The sequence below is a fragment of the Dermacentor andersoni genome, chromosome 6 (genome assembly GCF_023375885.2).
Source record: "Dermacentor andersoni chromosome 6, qqDerAnde1_hic_scaffold, whole genome shotgun sequence".
NCBI lineage: Eukaryota > Metazoa > Arthropoda > Arachnida > Ixodida > Ixodidae > Dermacentor > Dermacentor andersoni.
Genome location: NC_092819.1, coordinates 85,223,721 through 85,237,392, shown reverse-complemented (window position 1 = coordinate 85,237,392; position 13,672 = coordinate 85,223,721). Strand labels below are relative to the sequence as shown.

The following is a 13,672-nucleotide window of genomic DNA, read 5'->3' as shown; positions in this document are numbered from 1 at the left end:
GTTTTCTTGCGTTCTCATATTTCTTACGCGCTCGCGAGCATATTCGTGAGTGTTTTATCTTTCCTTGCACTTTTGCAGTACTTATCAGTGCTTATCAAACAGCACAGTTGCTCTTGCGTCAGAAAACCCTTTGTGACTCACTGACTATAACTTACTAACCCACTGACCCGACCCGACAGACCGACCGACGAACGCGACTAAACAACCAACTAAATAACTAACTAATCAGCGTGAATAGAACAAGAACATTGTGTTCCGCAGCTCTCGAGATGCAGAGGACGAAACAAAACAATGTCTCCAACTTCAGTCGTCGAAGATGAAAAAGCTCGCTCCCGATTGTGAAATGACTCCTTCGACACTTACGATGTTCGTGTAGAAGGTGCAGGCCAAGCCGTTCACGACAATGGAGGACCACACGGACAAGCCGGTCACTTGTAACGGCACGAATCAGAGAAAAAACAAAAGAAATAATGCACTCCATTAATATCTGTATGAGTTCGATACTGCGGTACATCAGTTTTCTCCTACGCTGGTGCGTGTACCCAGTGTCCGTATAGCCTTTCGAGACGCTTGCGTAGCAGAGCTGCTGCTTCAACAATGTGCGATTAAAGGTGGCAAAAAAGCTGCAAATCGACTACGATTCACGCGCACACACACACACACACACACACACACACACACACACACACACACACACACACACACACACACACACACACACACACACACACACACACACACACACACACACACACGCACACGCACGCACACACACACACACACACACACACACACACACACACACACACACACACACACACACACACACACACACACACACACACACACACACACACACACACACACACACACAGAGAGAAGCGTGCGCGCGTCTGTAACGTTAATGAGTAATTTTGTTCAATTATTTCGTAACGTGCGCCTCTTCATTTAACTCACATCAAGAGTTCCGCGTGCGCTAAGCGCTTCAGGCGATTAAAAAAAATGTTCGATCTAAAAAAAAAAAGAAGAAAAGCACGGTACATAGGATTGCCCCAATATATCACCGCGACTTCTTACCCTGCAGCGCCGAAGCATTAGAGCAGGGGAGTTGGGGCACGGTATGAGGGAAAAATACAGGAACAAACACACAGTACTGCATGAAAAGTTGAGACGCAAGCACACGGATGAACAGAAACAAAAACAAACATAGACAAGATAACTATGACCATTGGTCAACGTGCTTGCATTGTTACAATAAAAACAACATAACAACGTGCCAAACACAAGGATCAGATTACAACAGTACAAGGACAGGCAGAGAGGGCTTACCCGACGAGACTGCCAAGGACGGCCCGTACAACGCCACTCCTGTGTAGAGAACCTGCGACACGGGCATCCAGTTAATTAGGCCGTATACGCGTTCGCAAGGTCTTCCGAGCTACGCAGTCTGTGCGTCTCTTAACGCTGCGCGCACAGCATTTGCCCAGCAAAAGAAGCTGCGACTCTGCGCAGCTGGCTTGATTGAGGACGCGTCATCGTCAGCCTCATGTGTGTCCTGCTCGAAAGCTCTGGAAGGGAGCCGAGCTAATTCTTTGGTTTCGGGTCTTGTGGTTACCGCCACAGTGCGTGCCTTCCGCTTTCTCTGCACCCAAAGTCGTCTCGTACGCTGCATTGCGATACTCGAGATTTTACAACTCGGTTATTACCTGTCGCCATCTGCGTGGCTTTCTTCCTCCTCTTGGTCCTCTGTAAGTTATGACCTACTGCTGCTGCCATTTTGTGGCACCACAAGTATCGCTGCGTAACATACCACGCAGCTGCCCCTATGGAACTCACTGCACCCTGACGATACGATACGATTATGTGGGTAACCATGCCGACATACCTATGCCAACTGGTGTTGTCGGCGGTGATACCTATACCAATGGAGTCGCTTTATTATAGTGGCACCCCCACACGTACTTGAAACATGCAGTGTCAAGAAAAGAAAGACAGCACGCATGTGCGACCTTGCAGAATCGCGAACCAATTTCCAGATAAGATGCTTCTTTTGAGCTGTTGCAGTAAGAACTTCACTTGCCTGTAATTAAACCACGTACTTTAACACCTTAGCCGCCTATGACTTGCCCGTTTGAAACCTTGCCTGCATATAATGCTTTCGAATGGAAGGGTTAAGCAATTTAAACAAAGTTACTAATTCATCCACACATATTTTACTTCGCGAATACAATTGCCATGATGTTTGTCTTATTTTCCCTAATTTTCACCTACGTGCAGCTATAATTTTTTTAAATATAATTTCATATCTTTTTTTCGGTGGGGGCACCCAATTGGGGGAACGGGGATGGGGAGGGGGAGGAAGGGGGGTGGGTAAGAAAGGTGCGTAAGCAAGCCTTCAGTGTCGCTATCTGGAAAAGAGATAAGAATCTTCGGTTTCCGCTGTAACTATTGTAGTGTATGTTTTGATAATGCCTAGACACCTGTACGGTTCTTCGACATGCAGCGCTGAATGTTCTTTTATGTGTTTTTTTTTGTTTCCGCTTGTTCGGTACATATTTATCGGTTCGTGCGAAAATAAAAACCTAATGTTTAATGTAGCGCTGCCTGAACGTCTTCGTTCAGTCGCTCTTACACATTCCATCGCGAATTTTAGCCAACTAGCCCACAAAGAACTAGTCGCCAAACGTACGCTTGAAAGCACCACGATACCACTGCGCAAGCGCTCCGTCGCGTGGCTTTTTTCGTATTTCGCGGGCTTTCTTTGCAACCCGGAAAAAAGGACTACGTGAGACGTATCGTAAAGGAAACTCGATCGGTGTCTTCTGAAGGTGCTCTACAAATCTGCGTATCATTCATATTTAAAACAGCGCCAAAAAATACGGACAAGGCAGGACACAGGACGAGCGCTGTCCAACAACATCTTTATTGAAGCCTGCGCAAATATATACAATTCGCAACGGGCATAAAGTGAGTGAAAGAAGAGATAAAGAAGTGAAGGAAGGACACAGGACAGCGCTCGTCCTGTGTCCTCCCTTGACCGTGTTTTTTAGCGCTGTTTTAAATATGAATGATCCGTACCAACTAGCTCGCACCCAAACCCGTCTGAGTCTGCGTATCATACTTGGGGTCCTCAGCCAATTGATAATTAACAAAGTTGGGTACCTAATCTTAATGAATGAGTCAGTTATGAGGGAAAAAATGTCTGAGTTACTATAGGCTATTGCGAATAGTATGCGTTCGATTAAATTCTTTTCCGACGCACCTTTCATTTTGAAATTCTTGGCTCAAGTTATGTGGGACACCCTGTATAGATAACACCTATCAAGGTGGGCATTGTAGCATCAGCAGCTTCAGCATCTTGCCTAAACGCTTCTTCGGGCTTGCACAGCTCCTGGATTTCTTCGCTGGTCGTGCCGTTCGTCTCCGGGGCATGGCTGACCGTGCACCGGTCGAACACGTGGTGGTTACCTGCAATACGTCACGGTTCAGCCCTATCGTGCAGGCGTATGATCGGCGTGAATTTCCTGCCCACGTTCTTCCTTCTCTGGTGATTATGCGCACTGCCGTGGATGCTCCCAGCGCGGTAACTCCGACAGGTGACGCCATAAGATCGGTGACGTCAAGCTTCATCAGCATAAAAGCTCCGCCGTATCCAGCGCCCCGCCAGTGGGCAATGCAGCAGCAGCAGCAGCTTCAGCATGTTGCCTAAGCGCTTCTTCTTGCTTGCACAGGTAGGTTACTTGGACAACTCGTACTGCATCCGATCCGGTAATGGACTCCTGCCGCTGGTGTGTTGCCCACACAGTTGTTTGCGTAGTAGACTCACGCGCAATTTTTCTTGCGTCGTCGATTACCTTAGTCGTCTTATCCTGAGCGGTGACGTTGAGCATAACCCGGGCCTCATGAGTCCGGCTTCAAAAAATGGCAAACCCGACGAATCCCAAGAAAGCGTTCTTAACGCCTTTGAGATATCGGCCGAGTGGGCAGTGTCTACGTGCGATAATTCTTCTCTTGTGAACTTTCAGATTTAGTTGCTAGTCAGAAAGTATGTCACAGGACATATCTGAAATCAAAAACGATGTGAATACACGTTTCGATACCTTGGAATTGCGTGTGGCTGCTCTCAAAACCTCATGTTCGAAGGCAGTGTGTGATCAAGACTCTGATCAGCTCCGTTCTGAGGCGGTTTTTCTAAAGCGCACTGTTGCCGAACTGCCAAATATGACGATCTTGAAAACCGTTCATGAACAGATAAAATAATACTTCATGGCATACTAGAATATATTAAGGAGAATCGTGACACACTGCACTACAAGGTTGCGAACGTTTTCACCAGGCTTTCCCTTGACTGTCCGCGTATTGAACGCTTCCATAGATTAGGCAGGATGCGCCCTGGGCATTCGCGCCCTGTCATTTTAAAATTGCTTGATTTCAGCAATAAGCTAGTGATGCCCAAGAACGCTTATACGCTGAAAAATTCCGGCATGTAACTTTCCGAAGATTTTTTCGCCCAGAGTGCGTGCAGCACGTCAAAAGCTATGGGACGCTTCGTTTGAGCATTACAATAACGGCTCGGTTATTAAAATGAGCTTTGATCATTTATTTATAGATAACGTTCGTTACAACTTGGACGGTGCCTCAAATATAGTTTAGTAAGAGCTCCTGGTTTTGATTCTAGCGCAAAATTTCCAAATGTTTCATCGTCAGGTTGACAATCTCATCACTCCGCCACAGATCTTGCGCTTTTGAATGTTAATGCCAGAAACATAACTAAAAAATTTCCGCAATTTCTTTGGCTAGTTTCTTCATGTTCTCCTCATGGTATATGCATCACAGAAACATGGCTTCATGAAGATATTGTCACGCGGTGGTGACGTTGAAGAACACAGTAGCAATACTGTGAAAGACAAAACTAACTTTTATTGGGCTAACATGTGCCCACAAAAACAGGCTACACTTATAGCACAACTATAGCGGCGAACACGGTCGGCGATCGTCGAAAATCTGATCAACGGGTCAAGCGCGTCGGCTTTTGTACATCAATCGTCGAATGTTCCAGAGTAATCCCTGGGACCCGCGTGTCTTCTACAATGTTCTACACTATTCGCGTCGCGCATACATGCAATCATATTACACAAGGTTCGGTGACAGACAATGGATGGAACCATAGGTAACATTCCAGAAACCTTCCATACACGCAGGCGCGCCCCGCGCTGCGCGATAACACTTGTTAAGCGGTGAAACGTGGCACCTAAACATGTACACGTGTCAATACCCCCCTCTTAAAAAGCATCGAGCCGATGCTGCAAATAAACAAAAGTAATAAACAAAAACACCCGTAGCAAAGAAACAACAAACTAAGGAAGTGCGTCAGCGTGCGTAAAAGGGCTTAAAACGCACCACGTGGACCACTTCAGATCGTGCGCGGCGCCGCTGTGAATGCGGAATGCCGTCTGGCACGACCTCATAGTCTAGTGCGCCAATACGTCGGATGACCTTGTAGGGTCCGAAATAGCGTCTCAATAGTTCCTCACTGAGTACTCGTCGGCGTATCGGGGTCCAAACCCAAACACGGTCACCGGGCTGGTACTCGACGTTGCGTCGTCGGAGGTTGTAGTGTTGGCTGTCGGTACGCTGCTGGTTCTTGATCCGTAGGTGGGCGAGCTGTCGGGCTTCTTCGGCGCGCTGGAGATAGGTAGCGACGTCAAGATTCTCTTCGTCGGTCACGTGCAGCAGCATGACGTCGAGAGTCGTCGTCGGGTTCCTGCCGTAAACCAGCTTGAACGGCGTGATCTGTGTTGTTTCTTGCACCGCCGTGTTGTAGGCGAAGGTGACATACGGCAGGACCGCGTCCCACGTCTTGTGCCCGACGTCGACGTACATTGCTAGCATGTCGGCGAGGGTCTTGTTCAGGTGCTCCGTGAGACCATTCGTTTGCGGATGGTAGGCAGTTGTCCAGTGGTAGGCAGGGACACAGAATCGGACCGTGTGTCTCCCACTTCAGAGCTGCGCTCTAAAATTATATAGGTGGCCATGCACGCTTTCATAAGTGCCTGAAGAATTGGGAACACATTTAGGCTGAAATATAAGTCAAAGGTAGCCAAAATGTAGCCACAGAGACTGAGGGATCCAATGCCAAATTTTAAGGGCCGAACACTCTTGGGAGGGGGGGGGGGGGCGCACGTTACAGACCGTCTCCTCTAGTCCGGCCGCGACTGCGAATGGCTTGGCTGAGCGCGGCCGCGCGCGCCATATATATCTCGGAGGTAATCTGCGGTTGGTGCACCCGCCGTGGTTGCTCAGTGGCTATGGTGTTGGGCTGCTGAGCACGAGGTTATGGGTTGTGGATTGTGGGGTCAAATCCCGGCCACGGCGGCCGCATTTCAACGGGGGCGAAATGCGAAAGCATCCGTGTACTTAGATTTAGGTGCACGATAAAGAACCCCAGGGGGTAGAAATTTCTGGAGTCTTCCACTACGGCGTGCCCCATAATCAGGAAGTAGTTTCGGCACGTAAAACCGCAGAATTAATTTTTTTTTAATTTGCGGTTGGTACAAAGGCTAGGCGCGCCGAGGGCTGATGGCTCCGTATGCGCTGCGTTAGCGCGTGCCTAGTTCGCATTGAAGCTAGGGTTGGTAATGTTGATGAACGATTATTCGATTACAGGTATCCCGCAAAACGATTAATCTTTATTGATGTACACCTTTCATTTAATCGATTAAACATGTTCGATTAATCGTCTTCTAGACTTTGACTGTAGTGGCGCGAAAATTTTGAAACCGTGTTAGAATGGCGGAGCACGAGCAGTGACTGTGCGGCTGTGGTAGAGCGACTGTCGACAGTTTTTGCGAGTCCCGAGTGATGCTGAGCCGAGTGCTTTACCCGCACGCCGCCCGAAGCCGGGGACTTTAAATGTCCTCGCAATTCAAGGCACACCTTAGCAACTCAGTCAGTCATTGATCGTTGTGTCACTCCCAGTTCACTAAAGACGTCACGCAGCATACGCGCCGGTTTGAACAACTGTTGTTCCCTTGAGCCACGTACTCGCTGTATAGCATTTGCAGTGAATTCGATTTTGTTGAAAACGTTTCTTGCCCGTTCCACTACGTTTACGGCGTTCTTGCGTTACGTTTAGCGGGTCGTTAGAAATGCTGCATTTATATTAAAAGGAACAAATGAGTCTTGCACGCACCGTTTGGAGTATGAAGACGCCGGAGGCTACTTTCCTGATCAGGGTGGAGGCGTAGCGTTTTTCCAGGTACTGAAAGAAATAAAAAAAGAAAGAAACGCTTCAAGTTCATTTTTTAACAGATTTTACTGAGGAAAGGAGAGAAACTACTGAAGATCATTCGTCGACTCGTCGTACCGCGTGGTTGGCTTCAAATGAGTCAGGAGTGTGTCGTTTACCTTTCTTCTTTTCTTACGTTTCTTTATACCTAAGTATAGCCTTCAATAGTTTAGTCTTCGCGCTAGTCCTGGAGTAACAAAGTTCAAGCACCGGTACTCTATTAACTTTCGGTTGCCTATGAACTTGCGAAGTTCCAGGTGCTGTCGCAGAGTTAAGAGCGAAAGTAATCCGGATTCCTCCTTTGCTGCGTCCCTCATAGCCAAACACGCCGCGTTGGGATATGTAAAACCACATTAATTAAATCCAAATTGTTTCATTCACTTCAGAGCGATGTTGATTATGAAAGTAAGACTGTGAAGCACACCCGATGGCTGAGGTCTGCTGGATGACAGCAGAAACGAATATGGCGAGCAGGTGACCGTCCTACTTACATCGAACGTTCGCTGCGACGGGAATTAGTGCAACTTGCAGTCGCTCAATGTTCAACATCTCTCGTTGAGTTGCTCTGTAGCATTGCCTCACGTTAGGGTTTATGGCGCATGGTCGACGGTCATGCATTAGTTGGCGCGCGTCTCCCTATAGTGCGGTGAAGGCATGCTGTAGTCGTCCTCACTGATCAGCCTAATTAAGTTGACTGCGGTACAGTCTCCTGTCCCAGTGATCTGGTATTCCCAGCGTTCTACTCTACTTGATCCAGTTCGTGCGTGGACATGTCCTACTGCCGTCACCTTGAGGTATTTCGCCATAGTTCGACTGCGCTGCTTCTGCGTTGGCACCTATGCTGCTCTCACAGAGCATCGGTGTCTGTCTTACGCATTACGTGACCTTACCGGCTTAGTTTCTTCCTTACATGGCACCACGCGTGAACAGTTTCCCTTGCGGTGGCCAAAAGCATATTCGTGGTGATAGGCACTGGCATCTTCGCTTGACAACGCGTGAGCAATGCGTAAGGGATTTGGTCACGAAGACCATGGTGGATGATAAGGTGTGCATTTGGCAGATATGGTGTTACATATTCTTTGGTTTGTCGTTCTTGCCACGTTTTCCGCGCGTGTACCTAAGTACCGCTATTCTCTCAACAACTGTGATTTCGAGAGCTAAAGCGTGTTATGTGCGATTGTGCGCCGTGTGTTTCTGTCCCGCTCGTTATGCGCTGTGTAGGCAATAACGTCAGCATTGTCGCTCCTGTCCTTCTGTGTTTCCTTCATGCGCAAGCAGCAAGACGTACTGAGTGACCGAAATTTGAATTCGTTTTGCAGCCAGACCAGCGCTTGCATTGTGTTTGCACTTCGCGAAACCTCTCCGGTGCTGGAGATCCAAGTATGGACGCTCCATTCTCTATCGAAGAGTTCGAAGCTGCTATGGCGCTCTGTAGGTGTTCGTCTTCACCAGGGCCCGATGACATAACATATACTGCTTTGCGCCACCTAGGTCGAGAAGCACGAAGGGAACTCCTAAGCCTTTTTAAAAGTTCATGACAAGATGGTGTCGTCCCACAGGAGTGGAAACGCAGCCGCCTGGTACCGCTACTAAAAGCGGGAAAGTCGCCGCTCGAACTGGCATTGTATCGGCCTATAGCACTTGCCAGCTGCGTCGGGAAGCTCATGGAACGTATGATCCTCATGCGTCTCGAATGATACCTTGAACACCACAAAATTTACCCTGACTCTATGGTGAGATTTCGGCGAGGTCGTTCATCGATTGACAGTGTCATCAATCTAGTATCATCTGTAGAACAGCAAAAATACCGGAAGTGATTATTAGTAGCACTCTTTCTTTACGTGAAAGGCGCTTACGACAACGTTTTCCATGAAACCATTCTAGAAGCACTTTTGACAATTGAACTAGGAGGGCGAGTACATCGATGGATCAGAGACTGCTTGACACAAAGGTCCTTGTTCGTAAGTACGGAAGATGGTCCGACTACCGGCTACTACACATGCCGAGGCGTTCCACAAGGCGGTGTTCTAAGCCCTATTCTTTTCAACCTCGCGCTTCTTGGGCTGGCAGAATCCCTACCGGAAACAGGGAGTGTCTCAACCTACGCCGACGACTTCTGCATCCGGACATCAGCGGTCACTCGCCTGCAGGTTCGCGCACGGCTACAGAAAGCAGAAACACAGGCATCTGACTATCTTCAAGCACAAGGCCTTACCATTTCAACAGAAAAATGTGCATTAGTCGCTTTTGCGCGGAAAGCGATGACTCGTTATCCAGTATGCATCAATGGTCAGCCTGTCTCCTACAAGAGAAATCATCGGTTTTTGGGTGTCATTGTTGACCGGGACTCTCTTGGAGCCCTCAGGTTGCCCACTTTAAGAAGCTCACATCTATTGTTCCCGTCTTCAAGTTCATCGCCGGCAAAACATGGGGATCGTCAGTGGGCTCCATACTACAGTTATATCGAGCACTTTTCATCGGATTCATACGCTATAGCTCTCCCGTGCTTGCTAAAACATGCAAGTCAAATCTTCGAGAACCTCAGAGCGTGCAGGCACAGGCACTACATGTTTGCCTAGGCCTTCCGCGGAGCGTCTCAACAACAGGAACCATTATAATGGCTCAAGACCATCCGATCACAACTTACATTAGCACCGACACGCTTAGGGCCCATGTTCGTCATGTTTCACGCATGCAATCAAGCTCTCTTGCCTGCCTGCCAGAACGACGACCACAGGCGTCCTTCTCCAATGAGGCCAGCATCCATCGTGCCTGTCTATCATCGGGCTTCACACCCTCAACACGTCCAACCTCAGCTTTGTGGTGTTTAAAACAACCTCAAGTGCGTCTTACGGTTCCAGGGATAAGAAAGAAGACCGACCTGCCTACCTTGGCCCTGAAGTAAGCAGCTCTGGATTGTTTGAACACTTTCTACTTTATCTGAGTCCACATATATACGGATGGCTCTTCCACTCAGACCAGCTCCACCGGCGCAGTGGTTATACCACCACGATCAATTAGCATCCGATACAAGATTTCTCACTTAACAACATCGACCGGATCGGAGCTTGTTGCCCTCCGAGGTGCCGTTGATTACATTAACAACCAACCCGCCAATAGGTGGGCAATATTCTGCGATTCGAAGGCGGCCTTACAATGTCTTCTGTCATCTCTTCGTCGCGGGTCGTGTGAACAACTAGTGTCGGAGATACGAGAAATGCACCATCGTATGATAGCGAAAGGACACGACGTCGTGTTTCAGTGGTTGCCTGGCCATTGCGGTGTCTCCGGCAACGACCTCGCTGACGAAGCTGCTAAGAAAGCACACGAAGGAGCAACCCTCTTTTCTGTACCTTTATCGCGGACCGACGCAGCCCAACACCTAAGCAAAGTAGCACACCGTATGACATTAGAGAAGTGGCACACACCTGAATTCACCCAAGAACGATTGCATTCCCTCGACCCCTCTATGCAACTGCGGATGTTGCCAGGGCTTCTGCGAAATGAGGAAACAATGTTGTGCCGCTTACGCTTGGGTGTCGCATTCGCGAATGCATTAACGTTTTTGATTGGAATGGCTGATAGCGCTGAGTGCAATACCTGCGGTGTCGAGGAAACTATAGAATATCTACTGTGCTACTGCCCATCTTTTGAAAATGAAAGGCATGACCTCTGCACAGCTCTCAATCAGCTAGATAGAAAGCCGTTCACCTTGAACAAGGTCTTGGGACCATGGCCTCGCATATCGCAGCTATAAAAGGCCACAGAAGCGCTGCTGCAATATTTGAAAGCTACCGGATTGAGTCGGCGTCTGTGATTCGGACTGAGTCATCGAATGATATCCCCAGTGAACTTTCTCTTCTTCCTTTAATCTTTCCGTTCCCCTTTTCCTTTTCCCGGTGTAGGGTAGCCAACCGGGCTCAGTCCTGGTTAACCTTCCCACCTTTCATTTATCATTTGCTCTCTCTCGCGGAACCTCGGGAGAGGCATACGTGAGCTCTTCACCGTCGCCACCCAGAACTTTCTGCCACCGTGGAGTTGCTCGAGCGCGGCACAACAAATCCAGGGCTCGGCAGCACGCGTTCGCTTTGTTTCTTTTGACAAAGGCTGCAGCACCTCCGAACGCAATGCTTCCTAAGTGCAGGCGAGAATGCTCGGAGAGTAGTTATTACAGATAGCATAACAGATCCTGTTGTTCTTTCGGAGCCTCGACTTTGGTACTCAGCCGCAAGGATATTTGCTCCGCAGCCCAGCAATTTTTTATTGAGTCCAACCGATTGGCCTGTTCAAGATGCATCCGAATTTTATCATTTCGTCGCACATTTCAATATTTTATGATCGATTTTTCCTGGTGTTGTTCTCATAATTTCTCCCTTTCCATGTCAATTACTTTACACGAGTCCATAAAATTTGTTTTCTATTAATACTTGGAATAATCCATCCACTTTATGACCTCCATTGCCAATGGGTATGAGACCGACCGACCGACGTACCGACCGACCGGCCGACCGACCGACTGACTCATGTGGCCGCAGTGGCTCGTTCTTCGGGTTGCCTCCACAACATATTACCTGAGCGAAAGCGAACGTCTATGCTTGGTAGCAGCGCTGGGCATAACGAGAACACTGAAAAGAAATAGACGGGACAAGTGCTGTCTTTCAACTAAACTTTATTGGAAGCGAAAATTAACTTAAGTAAAAGTTCAATTGAAAGGCTGTGCTTGTCCCGTCTGTTTCATTTATGTGTTCTCGTTTTGCCCTGCGCTGTTACCGTGGGTAACATAGCACGGAAATGCAGTTGATTGACCATTATGAGGAGGCTCTCCGTATTCTCTTTCCTCCACTACCAAGAGCAGCAATTGCGGACGGACGGCCCAGAGTTGAACAAAAGCTGTACTGGTCAGGTAGCGTATTAAAGGAGAGAGAGAGAGAGAGAGAGAGAGAGAGAGAGAGAGAGAGAGAGAGAGAGAGAGAGAGAGAGAGAACATAAGGGCTTTTGGTCACTGACCGAGTCAAATGTTAATTGACGGTTTAGGAACCCGTAAGGGTAGCTTGCTCAACAAAGAAGGTGTATGGGTTCTGAAACGTCAGTTAACTGTGTCTGTGACTGTGACTGTGTCTGTAACTGTGTTAACTGTGAAACGTCAGTTAACGTCTTGGTCACTGACGAGAATTGTGAACAAGGAGCTCGTGTAAACGTGAATTAACATTTGGCTCCGGTCAGAGACGTTTGTGTTCTCTACAGAGTGCGCAGCGTACCTCGTTGATACTGGTGAGGTTGAGGCCGTGGTACACCGGCAGGAAAAGGTACGCCGACAGGAGGACGCCGGCGGATGTGGCGAAGACGCCCATCCAGAGCAACGAGCCTCGCATGAACACCTGCATGCCGGGGCGAAAAACAGTATTTACACTACATTTACACACTTACAGGAAAATGCAGCAGAAATTCTGAGAAGTGTCTACTAATGCGTAAGCATTCTTTGGCTCGGCTACTACTTCGCTTTTGCTTACTTATTGAGCTAGCTTATGCACGTCTTCCCTTCGCTGCCAATAATCTGCTGTAAGGCCACTATAACGATTACACGCGTTAAATCGACCAATTATGCATCTATTTTGCAGGCATGAAGCGTCACGGGACGGACATATATTGTCGGGATATTCGCCAAAGAATGATTAGGCATTAAAAAAAAGTGTTAAGTGGGTTCAGCGACAAGGCAGGCCACATTCATCTAAGCGGTTAAACGCAGGCACGTGTCAGGATGACGACCACACCTGCCAGTTAAGTGCCAGAACACGGGGAATGCCCGTCAGCAGCTGCTGATGCTGGCTTACGGCCACGCAAATGACAGCCGCCCTTGTACTGACGACAGCGAATCGAGCCAGTGTATAGTGACAACGAGTACACTCGCTGCAGAGCGGTCTCTTTTTCTTCTGTTTGCAAAGCACTCTGTTGTGTGATTTGTGCCACCGAGCTAGAAGTTTTGTTGTCCATAAAGCTTGCGGGGGCTGCTGTCCCTCTTTGATAGTCAATACATGATGAGGAATTCAATAAAAAAGAGCCAGACTTCAGTGATTGTTTGATTGCATTAGCCCAGCTACTGCAAACATCATTTATGAGCCGTCGGCTCCTCGATGCGTCAGGCTTCCACGCGACCTTGAGAAGACAGACAATGAGAATGCTAAGTGTGCATAAGTTCATAAGAGCTGACGACAATTAAATAAATAATTAATACCACCAACAAACAGAACTCTTGGCTACAATGCACGAAGAAACACATAAATCGCCACGGTGGTCCAATGGTTGTGGCGTTGCGCTGCTGAGCTCGAGGTCTCGAGTTCGATCCCGGCAGCGGCGGCCGCATATCGATGGCGGTCAAATGCAGGC

The 13,672-nt window shown here is 48.3% G+C and overlaps 1 protein-coding gene across 1 annotated transcript in view; it reads right to left on the bottom strand.

Moving 5' to 3' along the window:
- LOC126522481 (sodium-coupled monocarboxylate transporter 1-like) overlaps window positions 1-13,672 on the bottom strand; it is a 48,923-nt gene that overhangs the window by 32,127 nt on the left and 3,124 nt on the right. The window contains exons 2-5 of the mRNA XM_050171231.3: window positions 12,547-12,666; window positions 7,193-7,261; window positions 1,330-1,381; window positions 364-431 (exon numbers count right to left, since the gene is read on the bottom strand). Of these exons, the coding sequence (XP_050027188.1) occupies window positions 364-431; window positions 1,330-1,381; window positions 7,193-7,261; window positions 12,547-12,666 (309 nt within the window). The remainder of the gene's footprint in view (window positions 1-363; window positions 432-1,329; window positions 1,382-7,192; window positions 7,262-12,546; window positions 12,667-13,672) is intronic.